Below are 21,383 nucleotides of genomic sequence, written 5' to 3' on the forward strand. Positions count from 1 at the left end.
CGAGAGACGAGCCTGTCATTCATTCATTCAGTCTATATTCTAATATATTCTAATATAATATAATATAAATTCATTGAGTTGAATCGAGAATCGAGTATTAAAAGCGGGAAAAAAATCTGAATTGAAAATTGAACCGAGAATCGAATTAGAATCGTTTTGATAGGTTGTGTATCGAAATCAAATCAATCTGGGACATTTGAATCAATACCCAGCCCTAATGTTTAATGTAAATTGAAACGCTAACAAATGCCACAAGGCCCAATGGCCATAAATGAAATATCTAAATCCCTATATATATCCCATATTCTCTGGCTTTGGGACATCAACTCCAGTGATTTCTCCCCTGAGGAGAAAGCCATGTTCCTGAAGGTAATGATCATCACATTTTTGTCTGAAGGCTTTTTATGGTCACCTCATGGATGGTTAATGTTCTAAAGACTTTGTGTTCTACTGCATTTGGTCAACAGCTTTTCAAGACCTCCTCTGCTTGGATTTGACTACCTCAAACCCCCTTTCTCCATCCATTGTGTGGAAGTGTGAGATGACTAGGTGAGACATTGATTTTTGTTAATAAAGTTGCCACTGAGACAGTCAACAACTTATTCAAAACTTCTGCTTATGTGTTTGCAGGACATGGGCGATGCTTTATCTCTTGCGTGACTTCTTCACCATTTGTAAGAAGGAACCAGGCGGCCATCTCCTAACTTCACATTAGTATTTAAAGGCTATGGCGAGAGTGTAGTGTTTTTTTACTCATGATGTAATTCCACACCCGAATTTCATGAGGATCTTGCTCTCTTTTCCTCTTCCTTTGATGATCTTTGGAGGGGGATGAAACAACCTTTAACAAATATCCAATCATCTCTCTATCTTTCCCCGATATAGAAGTGTCTTTTGAATTTGTTTGTGCTACGTGAACTGCAGGTTGTTTTATACACAGAATATTACAAAAGCAATGTCATTGTATAGTTATGTATACAGTAATATTGCCTCTGTAAAATGTAATTGTCATTCAAACATGTAAACGTTTAAATATCCAAATCTTAAAAATATGTAATAAACAATAAAGAATGTGTGCTGTTATTTAATTGATAAACTCTCAGCAGGAAATGATTAAAAGATTGTGATACCGATCTGCCATGTCACAGCGTATTGTTATGTGACCTCTCTGTGCTGTTGTTTAGGCCAGGGGTTAAGTGGCTCTGGGAACAGATCAAGTCTTTGTACTGGTGTTTTGAGCTGATTTTGTTCATTGTGTGTTGGAATCTATTGTCACTGTGCTCTTGACTTTAGATGATTCACATAAGGTCAATGTGGGTGCACTTATAGGCCAGGCTTTAGCCTGAATTATAAAAAAATATAACTTTCCTCTTTGCACTTGCAGGTTATCATGCTGGCACAGTAAAACTTGAGATAATGGCATATTTTTTGATATACAAATTATTGAGTGGTGAATAGTAATAATAAACTGATTATTATTTTGTATAAAACTGTGATTTTTGTTATTTAGTCCACATAAATTTCCAGTACCATCCATACATTACTGTGTACTTTACCTTTCTTTACTTTGTTTCTCTTTTGTTTCTTGCTTTAAAAAATAACATCTGTCAATACTCTTCGAAAGCCTTGTGGTGAATGATCCTGCTATATTGTGACATCATAAATCTAACAACTTAAAGGCCTGAATTCCCACTGTTGAAAGTCAACAATCTTATAGACCTGGTATAGTTGTTTAAGCCCCCCAGTCTGAGTGCAGATGGTACAAGGCTAAGTCTTAATAGAGCAGCTCTTGAACCTTGATCCCTTCTCCTCCCCTTGTTTCTTAAAAGCCTCTCCTCAGTGGCCCTGCAGGCTGCACGAAATAAGAACATCTGTCAGTGATGCACACTGACTGCCCTCCATGTTCCCACGAGATGTGAAATCAAAAATAAAGCACTCTGTGTAAAAGTGTTTTTTGGTTTCATACAGTATTTTGACTCATTATTAAATCACTTATAAAAAGAAATACTGGCATCCACAGTTAATAAATGTATTCTGGAATCAATTAATTGTCAACCAAATAGTCTTGTGTGTCATGTGATGAGTATTTTTTCTATATTGGGTACAGTGTTTCTTGGCTTAATTGGGACAGGCTAGTGGCATGAAAGTCAGCCGTGGGCATTGCATGTTTCCCCTTGAATGATCATGCACAAAGCCTTGACTATAGGTCATTTCAGTTCTTAGGATAGCAGGATTTGACTTGTTCAACATGGCATTTTATGTAAATTTGCAAGCTGTTTGCCAAATATGCCCTTTGACAAAAATGCGAATGTGTAAATATATGGCTGAATCTTTGTTGTTCGTTCTTTTAAATATAAAACAATTTGCTATAAAATAAAATTTGTCAATTTTACTAGTAAAAAAAGCTAATTTTTGTATTAGTCTTCTGTTGTCCACACAGGTATGTGCGAGAATTTGTGAGAATTAGGGTATAGGAGATAAATATCACATTTCTTGTCCTGCTTCAATTTAATCAGTGACTGTTTTGGTTACATAGTAAAGTGCATTGATCCAATTTTAATGTGCCATTATCTCTCAGGTGTACATGCGTGGCACACACCTCAATTATTATGGAGATGTTTCCGCTGCTTGGCCCTCGTGACGGCTCATTTGCCAGAGCCAACGACTGGCGAGAATGCACGAGGCGCGAGTCATACGAGTGCGCGAGAGGGGCGCGCGTGCATACTACTATTTACTGATAACGGCTCGCGACGAAAGAGCTGCATAAATCTCCTGCGCATCAGGGATGAAAAAGATGTATGACTAAATATGAAGAAAAAGGATGCATAATGCACCGCAGTAGACCCGGGCATATATAACAATATTCTTGCAGTTGACTACTGCGAAGGAATGCAGTCATGATGATGAGAAATGCATTGGACTTGATAAACCACCAGCGCTTCGTTTGCAAGAACCGCTTCGGAATTTGCGATGTAAACATGATAAACAGGCAGAGATCTCTCTGAGAGCATCTCTGATACTGGGCTGTGCTGAAGAGCATCTTTGTTTGGTACCGATCGCCCAAACTTCCACAATGGCTCTGGTCATGGAACCAGTAAGCAGGTGGTCGACAAACCAGGTAGTCGATTGGATGAAAGGTATGAATTTTATACGTTCTATTATAACAGTGGGGAAAATACAGTGTCTCTAATGAGGAGTATACTTTGAGTATTTAATGTTAATGTATTGCGAGGCTGATATTTAGGTGTACGTTTTCTGTAGCTGACTTGGTGGAGCATTCCGTTAGCAACAGAAAGGTCGGACGTTCGATCTTAAGATCAGTATATCAAAATTAATATAGGCTATTGCAGGTTGCTTTAAATTAAAGCTTCCGTCGACGTGCTTAAACGTTTAAAATGCGTGAAGATTTTGAGGAGCGTACGTGCAAGGTGGAGATAGCGCGCGTGCATTATGTAAATGGGAGTCTAGCTATATTGGATTTATAACAGATGTTAATAACACATCTAATAAAAAGATGAAGATATCAAAATTAATGACAATAAACTATTTTAATGAATGAAGTTGGTTGAGTAGTCAAATCTTCTCATGAAACAGAATGTGAAGTGACGGGTCACGTGGAGGCTAAGTGATCAGCTGGCATCCCTCTGGCAGTCAAATGCCTCAATGGTCCCTTCACTAGAATTCATCTATAAGACTCAGTATATGTTGTATGATCCATTGATGATGTTTATGGGATGCTGTAGGGACACTCGTGTTTTTAACAAAGTAAATATCTTTAGATATGCACTAGATAAGGTGAACCCTTAAGTTTCTTTTATTAAGGTAGTCTGGATGAAGTAGGAAACGGAGAGTCATTTGTGATTCGTGATTCAGCTATGAAAATTGGACCATTCACTTTTTGCCACTCACTTTTTGCCCAGCCTATTTTTTAATGTATTGTTTTTATTTATGCATTCATATGTATGTGTTTGACAGACGCATTCATCCAAAGACACACACATTTAGTCTCATTTTGTTTGTGTGCCCATGAAATTAAACCAATGACTTTTTAATTTCTAACGTAATGCTACCAATACCAACTGAGTGACACATTTTCTAATAAGATAGATGGCACATAAAATGATTGCATTTCATGAAAATCCTCCTCAGTACATTGTGTACTTTTGCAAGAACGTGACTGCAGGTGTGCTTTTCAATCATAGTCAGCTTCGGCATACTATGATGTGCACTTGCCTGTTATCTTGTTTTTTTGGAAGCATTGGCTTGACTCTTGTTTGTGTCAAAATGATGTGCTGATGTGTTTGAGTAAATAAGATGACGGCTAAGCAGGATGAAAAGCGTGCATTTCACTTATTCATGCCTCTGTTGCTCATACTTTGGCACGTGGCTGATGTGCGTCACATCCAGTGATTAAAAATCATACTGTATTGTGCATATAAGTGGTGCAAATAATGTAACGGTATAAGTAAACAACATGCTTGTATCTAAACTGTTGCTGTGCTGCCTTTCTAAATCTCAGCTGATCGTTCCAGCATAGGTTCGATTTTCAAGGAATGCATGAGCTATTAATATATATACTCCATTGCACTCAATGAACTACATGTCATTTTGGATAAAACTGTCTGACAGAATGCATGAGTGTAATTGTCGGGTAAAGAAGATGGAAGCTGAACTGGCAGAGTAGGAAGGCTTGTAAGAAAAACAGAAAATGGTGATGTTTTTCCCCAAAGGGAATGCCAAAAAGAGTTTCTTATGCTGTTTGCACACTCAGCATGCTCGCAAGTGCATACTTTTGCTCTGTAAGTTAACCTTTCCCGAGGGACTGGAGAATTCAGTCATTTTCTTGTGCTTTGGTTATAAAAAGCATTTAAAAAGAATTTAATCGACAACCGTCTGCTATGTTCAGAAAAAGCCTGCATCTGCTCTGCTGTCTCAGCTGCTTAAACACACTGAGAAACAGAAGCGAACGTGTTTAAGCGTGTGTGTGTATTAGTGTTAAAACCCCTATGGCCTGATGGTGTCTGTTCCTGTGTGTGTGAGGATCATTACAGCCTTTTGATCAGCAGCGTGCAACATTCAACAGTTCGCTCACATATACACTACGATTGTGCGATATCAGAACGTTTAAATGCTGTGCGTTTCCATTGCGCACATTGGTGTAGCTTGCATTCTTGACAACCTTTAGTACATCTATAACATGGTCCATGAAAACAGGGTTGGAGAAAGGGTAAGAGATAAGTTGCAAATCTCAATTATTCCTTGCTTTCTCTAACTGTAACCATTACAGTTTCTATTATTTCAGTCACATTTACTTTATAAATAGGCCTACACTGTGTTTCCTGTTCCTACATTCACCGATTTCAGCACACTGTTGCAGCTGTAACAATAGCATACGGTACAGTGATGATGCCCCCAAGTGATGCCAAACAGCAGCCTCCCTATTGCCAAGAGCCCTGTGACCTTCGCTCTGTACACTTTTCCTGCCCCCCACCCAGTGCTTCCTATGACTCATTCTAAAGACCCCTGCCCAGAGGTGTCATGGGCATTCTGGGTAGTATAATAGCAGCAAATCCAATAAAACTGCACACAATGGTGTTCATATATAGCCTTGATTAAATGCATGTTGTACTAATCTATTTTTATGGTAATAAAGCGGAGCAGTTCAAAAGGCTTTCACACATATCTACACACACACACAGCCTGTTGTGCAGATTGTTGACAGGCATTGTAAAACAACTACAATAGCTGGGTACTGGAGTGTTAAAATATGCAGATCTTTGCTTTATACCACAGATAAATGACCTAATCTAAAAATGTTATAGCAAGTGTATTGTCAATAGACATGGTAAGAGACTTAAGAGTTTGAATGTCGGTGATAGGACTGGAATTGTGGTATAAATGCCGTTTTCTTTTTTTTTTCTTTTTTGAAACACGATGGTGATGCAGGACAAATTGAAGGGCTCTTGGAAGAATATCTCTTTAAAAAGAATAGCCAATCGGCTGTCACAGCTGATGATTTGCTGTTACTTGTCAATTTGTTATTTTGCTATTACTAGCCAAAAGCAAGTACTATTTTAGGACGCTCATGGCGTTCTCATTCTAGAGAGCATTTTATTGGACAATATAGCAGACACACCCTTGAGTGCATGATGAGTCAACAGTATATTTGGTTCATTTTAAGAAGAGAGATGAATTTAAAGTCGCCCCGTGGTGAAAATAAAATTTTTATTGTTTATTTGTCTATGTGGTGTTTTTAATATGCGTTAAGACAAAGTATGTGCAAATTCTTCTTTAAAGACAAAGACAGACTCAAAACCATGGTTTCCAATTACATTATCACAGTTAAACAAGTGGATCAGTCGTTCGAGCCATAGATTTTCATGGATGCCGCATAGACTATGTGCTGAGACGACTGCAACACTGCTGCTTTAGCTCTACTTCTGGGACGTGAGCATGCGCTGCTCACACGTGCATTGTGAATGCTCTAACCTGTTAACATCATTGCTAAAAAAAATTTGTGCTGCAGCTTATGCATGCATTGTGAAACCAGACTTAGCAGTCTGAAACTGCCCACTGTAGCATCTATGTAAATTTATATCTATAGTCCAGTCTGATGCGATTGAGTAGGGGTGGGGACTCATTTCTGTCACAGGAAAAACGTTTGCATATGCTATTATGATGCTCAAAGATGAGTTTTAAGTGATGAAATGATCGACTACAGGGGGACTTTAAAATAACTGAATGTAAAATAAACCTGCTAAATGTGAATTTTGTAATTAAGGAACAGCATGTAGATCGCCGCATTTACTAACAGATACACACTAAAACCTTAAACGTTTTGATAAATACTTTATATGTGGTGGTTGTTTCATCTGGTTCATGTGGTGGTTTATGTACCTTCAGTAAACATCATTTATTTAGGATAGTTACAGAGCTCCCAATTCCTCTTTCAGTCCTTGGCCATTTCATAGATTCAGGACAGTTATGAGGTTTTCAGATCACACTTCTGGCTTCTAAGCTGCTTTAGTCATCTTATCATACGGCTAAAATCATGGTTCTTAAGTACAACTTTAACATGGTCACTCATCATTGCTTAACCTACTTACACACTTACCTTCATGCTACATCTTCCTCGATTAACTGTTGGCCGACCAACCGCCTCATTTGACAGAGATTAATGGTGCCTCATGAATGTGCTTTGCTGCTCTTCCTTGTAGTATTTAACATAGCCTCAGCGACAGCAATTAACAACAGATTAATGTCCTCTTTATCAATGAGTTTACTGTTTGTGTACACAGGCACTGTGTAAGCTGGGCTTTCTCTGTTAACCAGAGAAAACAGCTTCTCTATAGGGATTAGTTTAATTGATCTAAAGACATTAGCTTTCATGCCGCATTTATTGTGAAAGTTTGACTTAACAATGCCTTACCTTAAGGTGCACTATGTAACTTAAAGGGGGATCTTCTAACAGAACTGCAATATAATTTACATAACTATATGTTCAGTGGTTTATAAAGACCTAACAGCAATTTTTATGTGTGACCTGTGCTGTCTAAATAAGTTGGAATCCGCACAGTCTAAAAAAATATTGATTTTAGTCAAATTTTAGGTTTTCATAAAAATAAGTACGTTAAGCCCTTGTCTAGTGATCCCAATGCTCCAAATAGTAATTAAACATCTAAAGTGATCTTAATTTGTACCTAATTTCCTTTATTATTTCCTTTGGTTTCAAAACATGCAGAAATAAGAAAAAAAGTGCAGGACTTGCTTAATGTTATAAGAGTTATTGAAGGAAAACACCACAGTTTATCAATATTTTACTATGTTCTTTCCTCAACTTTTTACCTCATGTTTTTCAATGCATGCACTTAATCTTTGTACAGCGCATCGTGAATGTGTTAGAATTTAGCCTAGCCCCCCATTTATTCCTTAGGATCCAAACAGGGATGAATTTAGAAGCCCCCGCAAGCACTTCCAAGATTTCCCTATTTAAATACTGTTAAATGAGTAGTTGTACATACATAAGTATGGTGGCACAAAATAAAATGTGGTGATTTTTTAAGCAGATAAAAAATGAGAACTATATTGTATGGCGAAAGAGCACTTACTGTAGTTTGTAGTTCGTCTTAGTTGAGGTAGTAACATAGTACAATATTGATAAACGGTGTTGTTTTCCTTTAAGAGAGATAAAGCGCGGGGCCTGATTTATGTTAAAAGAGTTATTAAGAGCGACAAAACACAAAAACGATCTTCCTTGCACTGACTTGATTTTTCTCTAAATTGACTTTGCTGACTCTCTATCGACCTCAAACGTGTAGTTTTGTCTTTTTTTATCAAATTCCAAATCATTTTGAATGTTTTTTAATAGAGAATGTGAAAATGACAATAAATAATTTTTGGAAAATTTGCTCATTTTGCGACTCAGTTGGACAGGAATTTGAAAGTCTGAACATTTTTCATTGGCATTAGAATACAAGAGTCACACAAAAAAAATCTCTGAATGGTCCATTAACGTATGCTTTAGATGCTATGTTGCTATTTATTCATTCAGATGTAAATTTCACATGTAACCTAACCTTCTCATCTCATTGCCTTTATGTCTTGGTAATGAGGTTTTACTCAAATGCTTTCCCGTCTCTGTACTGTCTCTATAGCAACAGTGACAAACCTTTATGATTTCTTCATTCGGAATGGGTTTAGATGAGCCTGGTAAAGGAGAGGATTTGTTAAGCCCTCAAATAGCTTGCAAAGCCATGAAATGCTCGCTTTCAGCTGTCCAGAATTTTGCTGAATGTGGAAATGTGGAATTTTCTCCTCATGGTCCATGCAACAGCAAGCTCCCAGCAACGATCCGAGATTTGTTGAGTTGGATATTTCACATGCTCTGTGGGCTCTATTCTGTTGTAAAATGTTCACACAATCAAGCAAATAGTAGTCAGAAAGCTCACAGGGAATTTAACCAAAGCAGAAAAGGCTGTGAGAATAGAGCCGATGACTGAGACGGAAATCTTGGAAGTGCACAGGGAAAATGCTGAAGCATGCTGTCATGGACTGTTCAATGTAACTCATACTGTGATCTTACTAAGCGGGTAGACTTATGCTTAACCTGCAAGTACAGGATAATATTTTGATGTAGTTTCTTTGCAGATATGTATTTGATTTGAATGTGTGAAAGAATCTCACTGTGTTATGTGTTGCTTTGGTTTGTGTTTGCTGAATCTGTTGAAGAGGAAAACTGTTTTGAAGCATCAGTATAGATGAAGGGGGCACGAGGGAGGCCTGTGTTTCCCAGACAACGTCTACCTCCTGCCAAACAGGTCTTTGCCTATTTGTGACAAAAAGTGCTTGAAATGTACTGACGTCTGCTCATGACAGCAAAGCATTTCAAAGTGTGTGTGTCTGTGTCTGGGACCGTTCTGGTGTACAAAAAAAGAGGCCCGTTGTGGGCCAAGACCTTCGAAGATACTCGCTACTGTTCAAGAATGCTTATTTATGTTTGGTTACTTGAAGAACACCACATAAACATATAACAACTGTCACACTTTTATGTCAGAAATCGTGTATAGTAATGCTTTAATTGCCGATAATCTCTGCTTTTTGTTCATCTTGTCATATTTACAACTTGTTGCTAAATCAAGCAATAACTGATCCAAGAGGCATTGAGGAGATACTTATCAGCTTGAATTATGTCTTTGTTTTTTCTTAGGTTTGGATGACTGTCTTCAGCAGTACATTAAGAACTTTGAGCAGGAGAAGGTGGGAGGGGAACAGCTTTTGAGAATCACTCACCAGGAGCTTGAGGACCTAGGTGTTTCTCGAATCGGCCACCAGGAACTCATTTTGGAGGCAGTGGATCTGCTCTGTGCACTGGTGAGCACACACACAAACACACACAAAGGTACATTGTGTTCTTGACATTTATTGCAACTGCTCAAGCGGGTTATATAAGAGTTTGTGGGATTTTTTTCTTTATAGAACCATAATGCACAATAATAGTACTTGATATGGTAAAAAATACACAGCATTTTTGTCAAATCAACATATATTTTTATGTTACCTTAACTTATCAAATCAAGTTAAAATTGTTTCAATTATTGATTTAATTTATGTCAGCTTTTCACAAGCAAAAAGCTTAAAAAAAGCTTAGTAGGTTGAATTGACTTGCGGGGCCGGGTTGTTTAGACTACATGCTGCATTTTTTTACAGTGCTATAACAGAATGCAGCATTAAGTTAAAACAACTTGGTTATGTAAGTCAATTCAACCTACTTTTTTAAGTTTTGACTTGCGATAAGTTAACATAACTTATAAAAACAAGTTAAAATTTGTTTAACATAATTTGTTAAGTTAAAGTAACGTAAAATATTGATTGGATATAATTTTTACAGTGCAGGTGGATGTGCAGTAAGATTTAAGCCACAACAGCACATCCAAAGCTTGATCATTCGAACATAAAATAAGCAAAAAGCTTGCATATATAGCATGGTTTTTGTGTCCATTTCAAACTGTTATTGTTATAATGGTATTTTTGCTGATTATTGTCCAGCATAGAGATTTAGCAGAAGTAATCAACTTAAAAAATTACTTCAATTGGTAATGCCTAAAAAAATTCTTTTTCAACTTAAAATTTCACTTCGGTTTCCATTTAGATGAAAAATTTAAAGGGACACTCCCCTTTTTTGGAAAAACATGCTAGTTTTCCAGCTCCCCTAGAGTTAAACATTAGATTTGTACCGTTTTGGAATCCATTCAGCCGATCTCCAGGTCTGGCGGTACCATATGTTAAAAATGGTACCGCCGGAGATTGGCTGAATGCCTTAGCATAATCCATTGAATCTGATTAGACCATTAGCATCGCGCTAAAAAATAACCAAAAGTTTCGATATTTTTCCTATTTAAAACTTGACTCTTCTGTAGTAACATTGTCTACAAGACCAACGGAAAATTAAAAGTTGTGATTTTTTAGGCCAATATGGCTAGGAACTATACTCTCATTCTGGCATAATAATGGTAACTTACAATAGCAGAGGACTATTTTCGGGCACTGCATAATATCATTGCGCCTGCTGCACCCATGTTACGGCAGCAAGTCCTAGAAGATCACAACTTTAAATATTCCGTCGGTCTTAGTGCGCGATGTAGCTACAGAAGAGTCAAGTTTGGAAGGGGAAAGATGTAGAAACTCTGGTTGTCTTTTGGGCGCGATGCTAGTGGCCTAGTCGGATTCAGTGGATTGTGCTAAGCTATGCTAAAAGTGGTGGCGCCCGCTCCGGGGATCGGCTGAATGGATTTCAAAACGGTAAAACTCAAATGTTTAACTCTTGGTGAACTGGAAAACCGGTCTATTTTCAAAAAAAGTGGAGTGTAAAAATTTTTAATTTTTTAGGTGTTACTAATTGAAACAAGTTCATCCAACTTTTCACTTTTTTACATTGTTCTTCCAAAACCTACAAGCCCCTACACACTTAAAAATTGCATGCAACTCGCTAAAAAAATTTACTTTTACCAACAATAAATTCTCAAATTAATTGTTAAAGATATCAAAAATCACTGTTTACATTTCGCACCCTGCTCTCTAGATTTTGGCATTGGCCATTAAGATATTACCTTATACCCAAAACACTTGATCTGTTTTCCCATGCTGTTTGTATGGTTATGGTAATTGCATGAATATTAGCCACAGCAAACACTTTAAATCCTTGAAAATCCCATGGATTATCCATCCATTTCCCACTGCCAGGCTGTTCTAACAGGGTACCAAGAAATAAGGAGGACGATGCAGAAGGAGAAAAAGAGAGAGGTGGAGTGACTGAAAGAATGTGTGGGCGGAGTGGGTAGAAAACTGGCAGCATTCGGGGTGAGAGAAGGATAACAAATTAAAACTGGAGATAAAGGCACAGAGGGAGAGCGAGGCAACGAGTGAGAGAAGGAACACAGCGGTGCATAGAGGATGACGCAAAAGGACAGGAAAAGAAGAGTGAATGAGGAGGCTGCACATTTGCTTGTGTGCAAGCAAACTGGTCACCCGCATTCATCTTTTGTCTCCACTATTTGTTGTGTCATTGTGTCTGAGCCCTGCTAGTGCCTCAGAGCCTCTTAAGTAATACTTTGCTTGGTTTGTTCAACATGGATCCCTGCTGCATTAAACATGATTATTCATCTTGCATGACAGACCCCCTCTAGCTTTTACTATATGTGCAGCAAGGCATTCTGGGAAGGTGTGCTCTGCTGTCATTGCACATGGGTAGTGAGCGCTCAGGGTGGAGGGAAGAGATGTTTGCTTGAAATCATGCGGCCAGGGACTAAATTTTCATGCACCCTGCACACACTCAGCAGTATAGAAAAGCTTAGAGATTTGTTTGGTAGGATTCCTGGTTGACACATGCTGGATTTGTTGTGCCTCTACTAAATATAAATGTATTTGTCACACTGGCATCTGTCTGTTTTTTGGATCTCTTTATTAAACCGTACAAGTCTAATGTTGATGGTCTTATTCATGCATAAAGTTAGAGTTGCCGGTCCAAGTCTCATTGCCGGTGGGTTGCAACTTTGATGCCCTTGAGCAAGGCACCTTACCCTAATTGCTGCCCATTGCTCTGTGTGTGTGCTGTGTGGTGTGTTCACTACTCACTGGGATGGGTTAAATGCAGAGGTCACATTTCGAGTATGCTTTGCATAATTGACAAGCTTGTCACTTTTCCTGCTTTCTTTGAAAGCTACAGGATACTCTTTGAACCATTTTCAAATAATGTTGAAAAAGGGAGCATTACTAAACAGAAATTCTTTTGCAAACAGTATAATTTGTCATTTTAAATATTTTAAAAAGCAAATAAGGACAAAACAAAATTGAAAAAAGTGTAAGCGTTTCCAACTTTCCACTACTGATGTCAAACCTCTAACCCACACTGATCTTTTAGGATTTTTTCCTATCTGTATGTTGCAGAACACAGTATTTTTGTTTAAGGGTATTATGTATTATGTCGTTAGCTGCATAAAGACACCTGTCCACCCCATACAATCAGTAAGAATCCAACTACTAACATGGCCAAGACCAAAGAGCTGTCCAAAGACACTAGAGACAAAATTGTACACCTCCACAAGGCTGGAAAGGGCTACGGGGAAATTGCCAAGCCGCTTGGTGAAAAAAGATCCACTGTTGGAGCAATCATTTGAAAATGGAAGAAGCTAAACATGACTGTCAATCTCCCTCGGACTGGGGCTCCATGCAAGATCTCGCCTAATGGGGTCTCATTGATCCTAAGAAAGGTGAGAAATCACCCCAGAACTACACGGGAGGAGCTGGTCAATGACCTGAAAAAAGGCTGGGACCACCAGCTATCCACCAGTCATGGTTTGAAATCATGCATGGCACGGAAGGTTCCCCTGCTTAAACCAGCACATGTCCAGGCCCGTCCTAAGTTTGCCAATGACCATTTGGATGATCCAGAGGAGTCATGGGAGAAAGTCATGTGGTCAGATGAGACCAAAATTTTTGGGTCATAATTCCACTAAACGTGTTTGGAGGAAGAAGAATGATGAGTACCATCCCAAGAAACCATCCCTACTGTGAAGCATGGGGGTGGTAGCATCATGCTTTGGGGGTGTTTTAATATTAACATATACTTTTTCAGGTGTTCAAATACTTTTGCAGCTGTGTCATACAAATAAATAGTTAAAAATCATACATTGTGATTTCTGGATTTTTTTTAGATTATGTCTCTTACAGTGGACATGAACCTACAAGGACAATTTCAGACCCCTCCATGATTTCTAATTGGGAGAACTTGCAAAATAGCAGGGTGTTCAAACACTTATTTGCCTCACTGTATGTGTGTTTAACGTATTTGTGTCATAAAATCTTAAAAAAGTTGCGTGTCTCAGAATGACCCCTATATCTCTGTTTATACGCTCACACCCTCTATTATTTATAACCACTTTTGCTTCTCTTTCAAGTTTTTTCCAGTAGACTCAAAATGCATCACATCCCAACAGACCTTCCTTTTTCCTGAGGAAACCTTTGCTCCTCATTTTCCCAACTTTCTAATCTTTTTCACTTTCTCTCGTTCAGAACTACGGGTTAGAAACGGAGAACCTGAAGACCCTCACCCATAAGCTAAATGCATCGGCCAAGAACCTGCAGAACTTCATAACAGGTCGGCGGAGGGGAGGTCACTACGACGGCAGAGCCACCCGAAAACTTCCAAACGACTTTCTGACGTCTGTAGTGGACCTCATCGCTGCCGCCAAGGGCCTGCTGGCGTGGCTGGATAGGTTAGTCTTGCAAAGAGCTGGGTTTCAGACCAATAAGCTACCAAACATCCAGAACAATGCTGCCACATATATTCATTTATAAGCAAACACAAAGCACAATCAAAGCAACCTTGGTACCGCCGCTCCTTTGTCCACCATGCGTTTGGTCACATGGCCACTCATTTTGGTAAAAGCACCATTGTGTAAATCTCATCAGTAAGGTCAAGCGAGAGGCCGCAGATGACAGAATCGCACACAGATGAGCAATCAGCTGACAAACAAAAGATGAGTAAAATGCTTATATAACTCTCTCTTCTGAGTTATTTGGCCCTGAAAAGCGCCCAGCGTGTCTGTTCGGTGCATGTGTTTATCGTTCAAGTGTGTGTGTGCACGAGTCTCTGCATGCGAGTTCGTTTTAATTTCTGCATCAGCTGAAGCTCTCTCATGGCCAAGCCTCCTTGTTAGTCTCATATGGTCATAATTTAAGAGAGCAATTCATCTGCTGCTGTGTGTCTCTAGATTATTTCCTGCCTCAAGGTGTCCCTCATTTATTCTCCATAGACATAAAATCATCCTGCATAATATATAAATGACTTTCTGTGATGATAATACTACCTTGATATCTGACTGCGTTAAGCCATCAAAGATTAAAATCAATGATTGAAATCAAACTTTAATGCTCCAAATCTCATAATTAGATTTTGAATGATCTGTCATGGATCATGTGACTTCTTGCATGTATTCTTTAACTTTACATGGTGACAGCAGTATTTATTATTTTTATTTTAAAGCATTGTTTGGAGCAGAAACCTGACTTAGGTCTCATTGAATTAGTGCATTGGACCACAACAATTCAGTCTCTTGCGCTCTCTGTCTGTTGTGGTTACTCTTTATCTCCCCCCTCTCCGTGTCCTTCTCGGGTCACGTCCTTCCTGCTCTTATTCCTCACGGTGACTGTCCACCATGTCCTAAATTAGACACAGTTTAAGTCCAGCAGTGAAGGCAGAGGTGTGACACACATTGTGGTTGTGATAAGAAGTGATCTAATGGTTAATGGCAGGTGTTACTTCTTCATCAGGTCTCCGTTTGCTGCTGTAGCAGATTACTCCATGACCAGAAATAATGTCATTCAGCTGTGTCTGGAGCTCACCACAATAGTTCAGCAGGTATGGACACAAACATATAACTATTACGTAACACATTTTTCATAAGGGTTATTTTTAATTTGCTCACCTTCATGTTGTTTCAACATTTAGGCAGGTGTTTAAAGGATGGTGATTTATACTCTCTAATTCCAAAATGGCCAGTAATACATTAAAATGTTCACATGGTGAGTCTATTGAAGCCAGATGCTAAGATGCTTTGTGTAAGGAACACATTTGTGTAAGGAGTCATTGTTTACTGATAATTTGTTCTAGCTGTCAAATCCGGTTTGCGGTTGTGTTTTTAAATGTGTCACATTAAAGTGAGTGTGACACAAAAAAACTAATAGTGTCTTCCATCAATGATGTCAGACATGGCAAGATGCATTAGTTTTTTATTGAACACAGGCTCAGGTATAAATATGAGATTTTTCAGGTAATCTCAGGTAGAGTGAAGTAAGATGTATTCTTCTGTTTTATCTTCAGTTGTGTCTCACAAAAGACAATAAACAGTCAGAATTACATGAAGGTTATAATTTTATCTGTAACACTTAACAATAAGGTTGTATTCGTTAACATTAGTAAATGCATTTTTGTGACAAGATGTATGACGCACATGGTTTACATGACACAACTAATAAATATTTTGACATGACGAGCAACACACATGACACTCCAAACAGATATTTTGAATTCGCACCCCTCAGAAGAGAAGTCACAGGCCACCACTACTTTTGAAATGACGAATTTCGAAGGGTCCAACTAGGCCTTCACATTAACCAAAGTGGCTAGTTGTTTTCCATAGTTACTAGCCACTCAGCATTTTTGCTGAGTTTGTAAAATACATTTTAAATGATTACTGTATTTTTCGGTCTATAATCTGCATTTTTTTCATAACTTGGCTAGTGCTGCATCTTACAGTCAGGTGCGCCTTGTAAGTCCGTATGAATTAATTTTGACATTTATGAGGCAAGAGACAACATTACCGTTTACAGCCGCGAGAGTCCGCCATATGCTGCTTCTGTATTTATGTAATTCAATGGCTTCTGTAATGTGGAATGACGAGTATGCGAACTTCATGCTAGTTGGCTTGTTTGGTTAATTTAAATGCAGACTGACCTCCCAAATTAAGACTACATTTATTACCTGGTATATACCAGGTATATCAGTATACTGTAAATTATATAATATATAGGCCATGATGCCACCAAAGTGACCAAACAAGGTAGCACTTAACAAAATGTGCAGCTTACAAAATATTCTATTATATATTTTATTGAAAAGTTACCAGTCTTAGCGTGTTTTTTGTAAACCAACCTAACGTACAAATGTTTGAAGGCACCTTCTCGATCAACTGGTTAAGATGTCGCAAAAGTGCATTCTCACTCCAGAGGGTAAACCCTTCTTAAGGCTTCGTAAGGCATAAGGATGAGTAAGACTAAAACTAAAGATGTGCTTGGAAAGCAGGATAATCTTTCTAGGGCACAAGTTTCTCTAAAAGGAGGCCATGGATGTTTTTTCTCCCTCTCAATTTTCTGTCCTGGACTGAAATAGTGCTGCTCTGGCTTGGGCCATTGAGGGCGAGGACAGACTGTCCCAGGTGGAAGAAAAGACGTGTCCCAGAACATATAAAGTGAAGAACTGCTTTAAAAGTAGCTCATAATGCTATTTTCTGCAGGACATGCATGTTTGTAGTAATGTGACGCCTCTCAAGGGGTTATTCACATCTTAACGGTACATTCACACGGGGTGTAAGCATTGACGCTTTCCATTCACTTTTAATGGGTGACGTCATGTGTTGCCGAACTTAATTGTGGATCCGTCGGCGCCGCGTCAGTGCCGTTGCTCATGGCAGAAGTTGAACATTTCTCAACTTTTCAAGCGGCAACGCGTGTGTCAGCCAATCAGATTGCCTTATGCAAATAACCTAGGCAGAGCCAGCCAATAACATTTATGGAAGACCGGAGCATGTGTTGCGGCCACTGTAATTGACTGTTGACCACGCTTCAGACAAGCCTTCCGTCAAGCGTTAACGCTTTCGCCCCGTGTGAATGTACCGTAAAACTTGGTTTAAAGTTGACCTCTCCTAAAAGTGTTGTAGTGTCTTAAGCTCAATGTAGCGTCTTTTGCGTTAGGCTGTGTGTAGGTTGAATGTGGAGGGAGATTCCCAAACGCTTCACATTAGTCATAAGTGTGGTCAGTCGTGCATCCCAGGCTCCTTCACCCACTGGTTGCTGTAAATCAGACTTCCTTTAAGAAGAGAGATGGAGATGGAGGGCAGAGGAAAGATGAGGGCAGATGAGAGGAGGAAGAGGAAAAGCATTGCACCAGGTTCAGTGTAGGAGGGTGACTCATTTCATCTCCTCCTCAGCTGTCTGCTGCCCTTGGCTATTTCAGATAGGTGCAAGACTCTGCGACAGCAAGCAAATCTTATTTTCCTGTATCCTACAGGCAACATTCAGCTTACCATCCGAGATTTCGTGAAGCTGTGTTTACCTATTAGAGCAGAATGATGTAATGTAATACAGTAGCTCATGTCTGGGGCTGGGCTACCATTTAATGATATTTTTCATTTTCATGTCGTTCAAATTTTTTATTTTATATGAATTACATTTCACAACTTTTTTAAGATGTCAAATAAATCTTTGCTGTCCCCATAGTACGTATGTGAAATTCTAGCTTAAAATCTCATATAGATAATTTATTATAGCATGTTAAAATTGCCGATTTGTAGATGTGAGCAAAAATGTGCCGTTTTGGGTGTGTCCTTTCAAATGCAAATGAGCTGATCTCTGCACTAAATGGCAGTGTTGTGGTTGGATAGTGCAGATTAATGGGTTGATCTTTTTCACATTTTCTAGGTTGATAGAAGCACTGGTGACCCAATTGTAGCACTTAAACATGGAAAAAGTCAGATTTTCATGATATGTCCCCTTTAAACTTTTGGAATGCACATTAACTTTGTTGTTATTCATTAAATGACAATGCAAAAACAAGTCAATGGGGCGGTTTCCTGGACAGGACTTATACCATCCTCAGGCTAAAATGCATGTTTGAGCTGCCTTAATTTAAAAAACATCTTAAATTTACATTTAGTCATTTAGCAGATGCTTTTATCCAAAGCGACTTACAAATAAAGTAAACAATACAAGTAGAAAAACACAAGAACAGCAATACAAAAGTGCAATAAAATTAGTCTAATGCAGTGTACGAAGCTCATTTTTTAAAGAACTGAAAAGAAAAAGATAGAAAAATAGAAAGGATTATCGACCTCTGTATTAATGAGACAGGTGTTGGTGGAAGAGATGGGTTTTAGCCGATTTTTAAAGATTTTTAAAAGATCAGCAGATCTTGTCGCAACAAGCAGATCATTCCACAGATGTAGGACAGATCCAAAGATACGTGATAGCCATTTTTGGGATGGCTCCACTAGACAAGTTGCTTGTTGGCAGAATGCAGGTACCTAGAGGGTACATAAGTAAATGGAGGTAAGGGGGTGCTTACCCAGTGGTGGGTTTGAAGGCCAGGAGCAGAGCTTTGAATTTGATGCAAGCGACTTTAGAAAGCCATGTAACTTGATAAAGAGAGGAATGACATGCGCTTTCTTCTGCTCATTTAAGACCACTCTTGCTGCTGCATTCTGGATCATCTGCAGAGGTTCGGTTGTGCACTGCAATAGTCCAGTCTGGACAGGACAAGAGCCTGTACTAGGACTTACGTAGCATGCTCAGATAGGAAAGGTCTAATTTTTTCAATGTTGTAATGAATAAATCTGCAGGACCGGGCGGTGTTGGAAACATGATCTGTGAAGCTAAGCTGATCATCAATTACCACTCCTAGGTTTCTGGCTGTCCTAAAAGGTGTAAAGGTCACTGAACCTACAGTAGTTGAATGGAAGGGTTGTGAAGAATCTTTGGGTCAGACAAGATCACAAGCAGTTCTGTCTTTGCTAGGTTCAGTTGCAAATGATGATCCTTCATCCAAAAATGTCAGGCATGCCAAGATGCGTGCAGAAATTGTTGGATTGTCAGGGTGGAATGACAAGTGAAGTTATGTGTGATCAGTAGGAAAAGCCATGTTTACAAATGACAGAACCTACAGTAGAGATGTCATGTATGTGGAAAAGAGCAGCGGTCCAAGCACTGAGCCCAGAGGTACCCCGGTATTAAGATGTTGGGACTCAGAGATCTGAAAAAGTCAGATTTTTATGATATGTTCCCTTTTAAATGTCCTGAAATAACTAAGGCCTAATCCTGGATTAATCTAAACCCTGTCTGGGAAACAGGAATAGTCTACTCATTTTCAATATTAAAATATGTTATTACCTTAACTAAGAATTGTTGATACATCCCTCTATCATCTGTGTGCGTGCACGTAAGCGCTGGAGCGCGCTGCGACGCTTCGATAGCATTTAGCTTAGCCCCATTAGTAGTTGTATGGGACCACTATCTGTCAAAATTTGATTGATTTATGACCCCCTTTGACAGGGGGCGGGACAATCAATCAAAAGCTGTACAATCTGTCCAGGTTTGAGAATCGTATATCAAGGGCTTTAGACAGCGAGTATCCTGCGCGTGTTTTACGATGTGTCAATCACCTCGTTGTTATTCCTGTGTGTGTGTGTGTGTGTGTGTTTTATGTCAAGCCTATGCTGTCATGTTTATTGCTGTCAAAAATAAGTTTATAGTTTTAGACTGTCCAGTTTCTGGCAGGTTTTATGACCGGAGTTTCTCCGTCCTGTGTGCTCTACTCTCCCGGGAGCGCTTCTCGACCCCCACTGCGTGTCTCGCAGCGGGGTCGGTGTTCAGCGGACCTGTGTGGTTCTTTAGACGAAAACCTGTTTATTATAAACTAAATAAAAATTTAACCGCATCACGAGGTCCGTGAGTGTGTTCATCACCCGCTCTCTATGTTCACGCGCATTAAAACTCGCTCACCGGTGCACGCGCCGGGTGTATGGTCATATCTGCAGTTTTAAAATAAACTTAATAAATGTAATGCTGTCCACTCTGACAAAAAGTAAAGGTTTATTTTAGATTTAGGGATTTCTTTAATCAAGTCTCTGATTAAAACATGTGAATGCGCGCACCGACGGCGATCTTACGCTGAAGCGCACTTATATCTGACCTTAATAAACTTTTAAATGTTTTAAGACGTTTTCAACCCATCTTCAGGGTTTTTTATTATTGACTTCTTAAAACCATGTATGTATATTATTATACAACGAATCTTATCATGTATGCTCTGACAAAAGTATGATTGTAGATTTTAGGTGGAGCGGTGTCATGTTTATTGCTGTCAAAAATAAGTTTATTGTTTTAGACTGTCCAGTTTCTGGTTTTATGACCGAAGTTTCTCCGTCCTCTGGGCGCTCCTCTCCCGGGCGCGCTTCTCGACCCCCACTGCGTGTCTCACAGCGGGGTCGGTGTTCAGCGGACCTGTGTGGTTCTTTAGACGAAAACCTGTTTATTATAAACTAAATAAAAATTTAACCGTGAGTCTTTTCATCACCCGCTCTCTATGTTCACGCGCATTAAAACTCGCTCACCGGTGCACGCGCCGGGTGTATGGGCATATCTGAAGCTTTAAAATAAACTTAATAAATGTAATGCTGGCCACTCTGACAAAAAGTAAATGTTTATTTTAGATTTAGGGATTTCTTTAATCACGTCTCTGATTAAAACATGTGAATGCGCGCACCGACGGCGACCTTACGCTGACGCGCGCTTATATCTAACCTTAATAAACTTTTAAATGTTTTAAGACGTTTTCATCCCATCTTCAGGGTTTTTTATTATTGACTTCTTAAAACCATGTATGTATATTATTATACAACGAATCTTATCATGTATGCTCTGACAAAAGTATGATTTTAGATTTTAGGTGGAGCGGACACACATTTATGCCAAATACTGTTGAATATAAACGTTTGTTTTGTCAAAAGTTTCTTTAAAGGCAATAACTTAAGTAATCAAACATTTTAGATGTATCT

At 38.9% G+C, this 21,383-nt stretch overlaps 1 protein-coding gene across 4 annotated transcripts in view; it reads left to right on the top strand.

Annotated features, from left to right (window-relative positions):
* Positions 1-2,669: 2,669 nt before the first annotated feature.
* cnksr2b (connector enhancer of kinase suppressor of Ras 2b) overlaps positions 2,670-21,383 on the top strand; it is a 46,677-nt gene continuing 27,963 nt past the window's right edge. The window contains exons 1-4 of one of the 4 annotated variants that reach the window (XM_055180240.2): positions 2,670-3,137; positions 9,707-9,870; positions 14,068-14,270; positions 15,310-15,415. In XM_055180240.2, coding sequence (XP_055036215.2) covers positions 3,074-3,137; positions 9,707-9,870; positions 14,068-14,270; positions 15,310-15,415 — 537 coding nt within the window. In that variant the 5' untranslated portion in view covers positions 2,670-3,073. The remainder of the gene's footprint in view (positions 3,138-9,706; positions 9,871-14,067; positions 14,271-15,309; positions 15,416-21,383) is intronic. The other 3 variants (XM_055180241.2, XM_055180242.2, XM_055180243.2) reach the window with 3 other exon arrangements.

The sequence above is a fragment of the Misgurnus anguillicaudatus genome, chromosome 9 (assembly GCF_027580225.2).
Source record: "Misgurnus anguillicaudatus chromosome 9, ASM2758022v2, whole genome shotgun sequence".
In the NCBI taxonomy this organism is placed as follows: domain Eukaryota; kingdom Metazoa; phylum Chordata; class Actinopteri; order Cypriniformes; family Cobitidae; genus Misgurnus; species Misgurnus anguillicaudatus.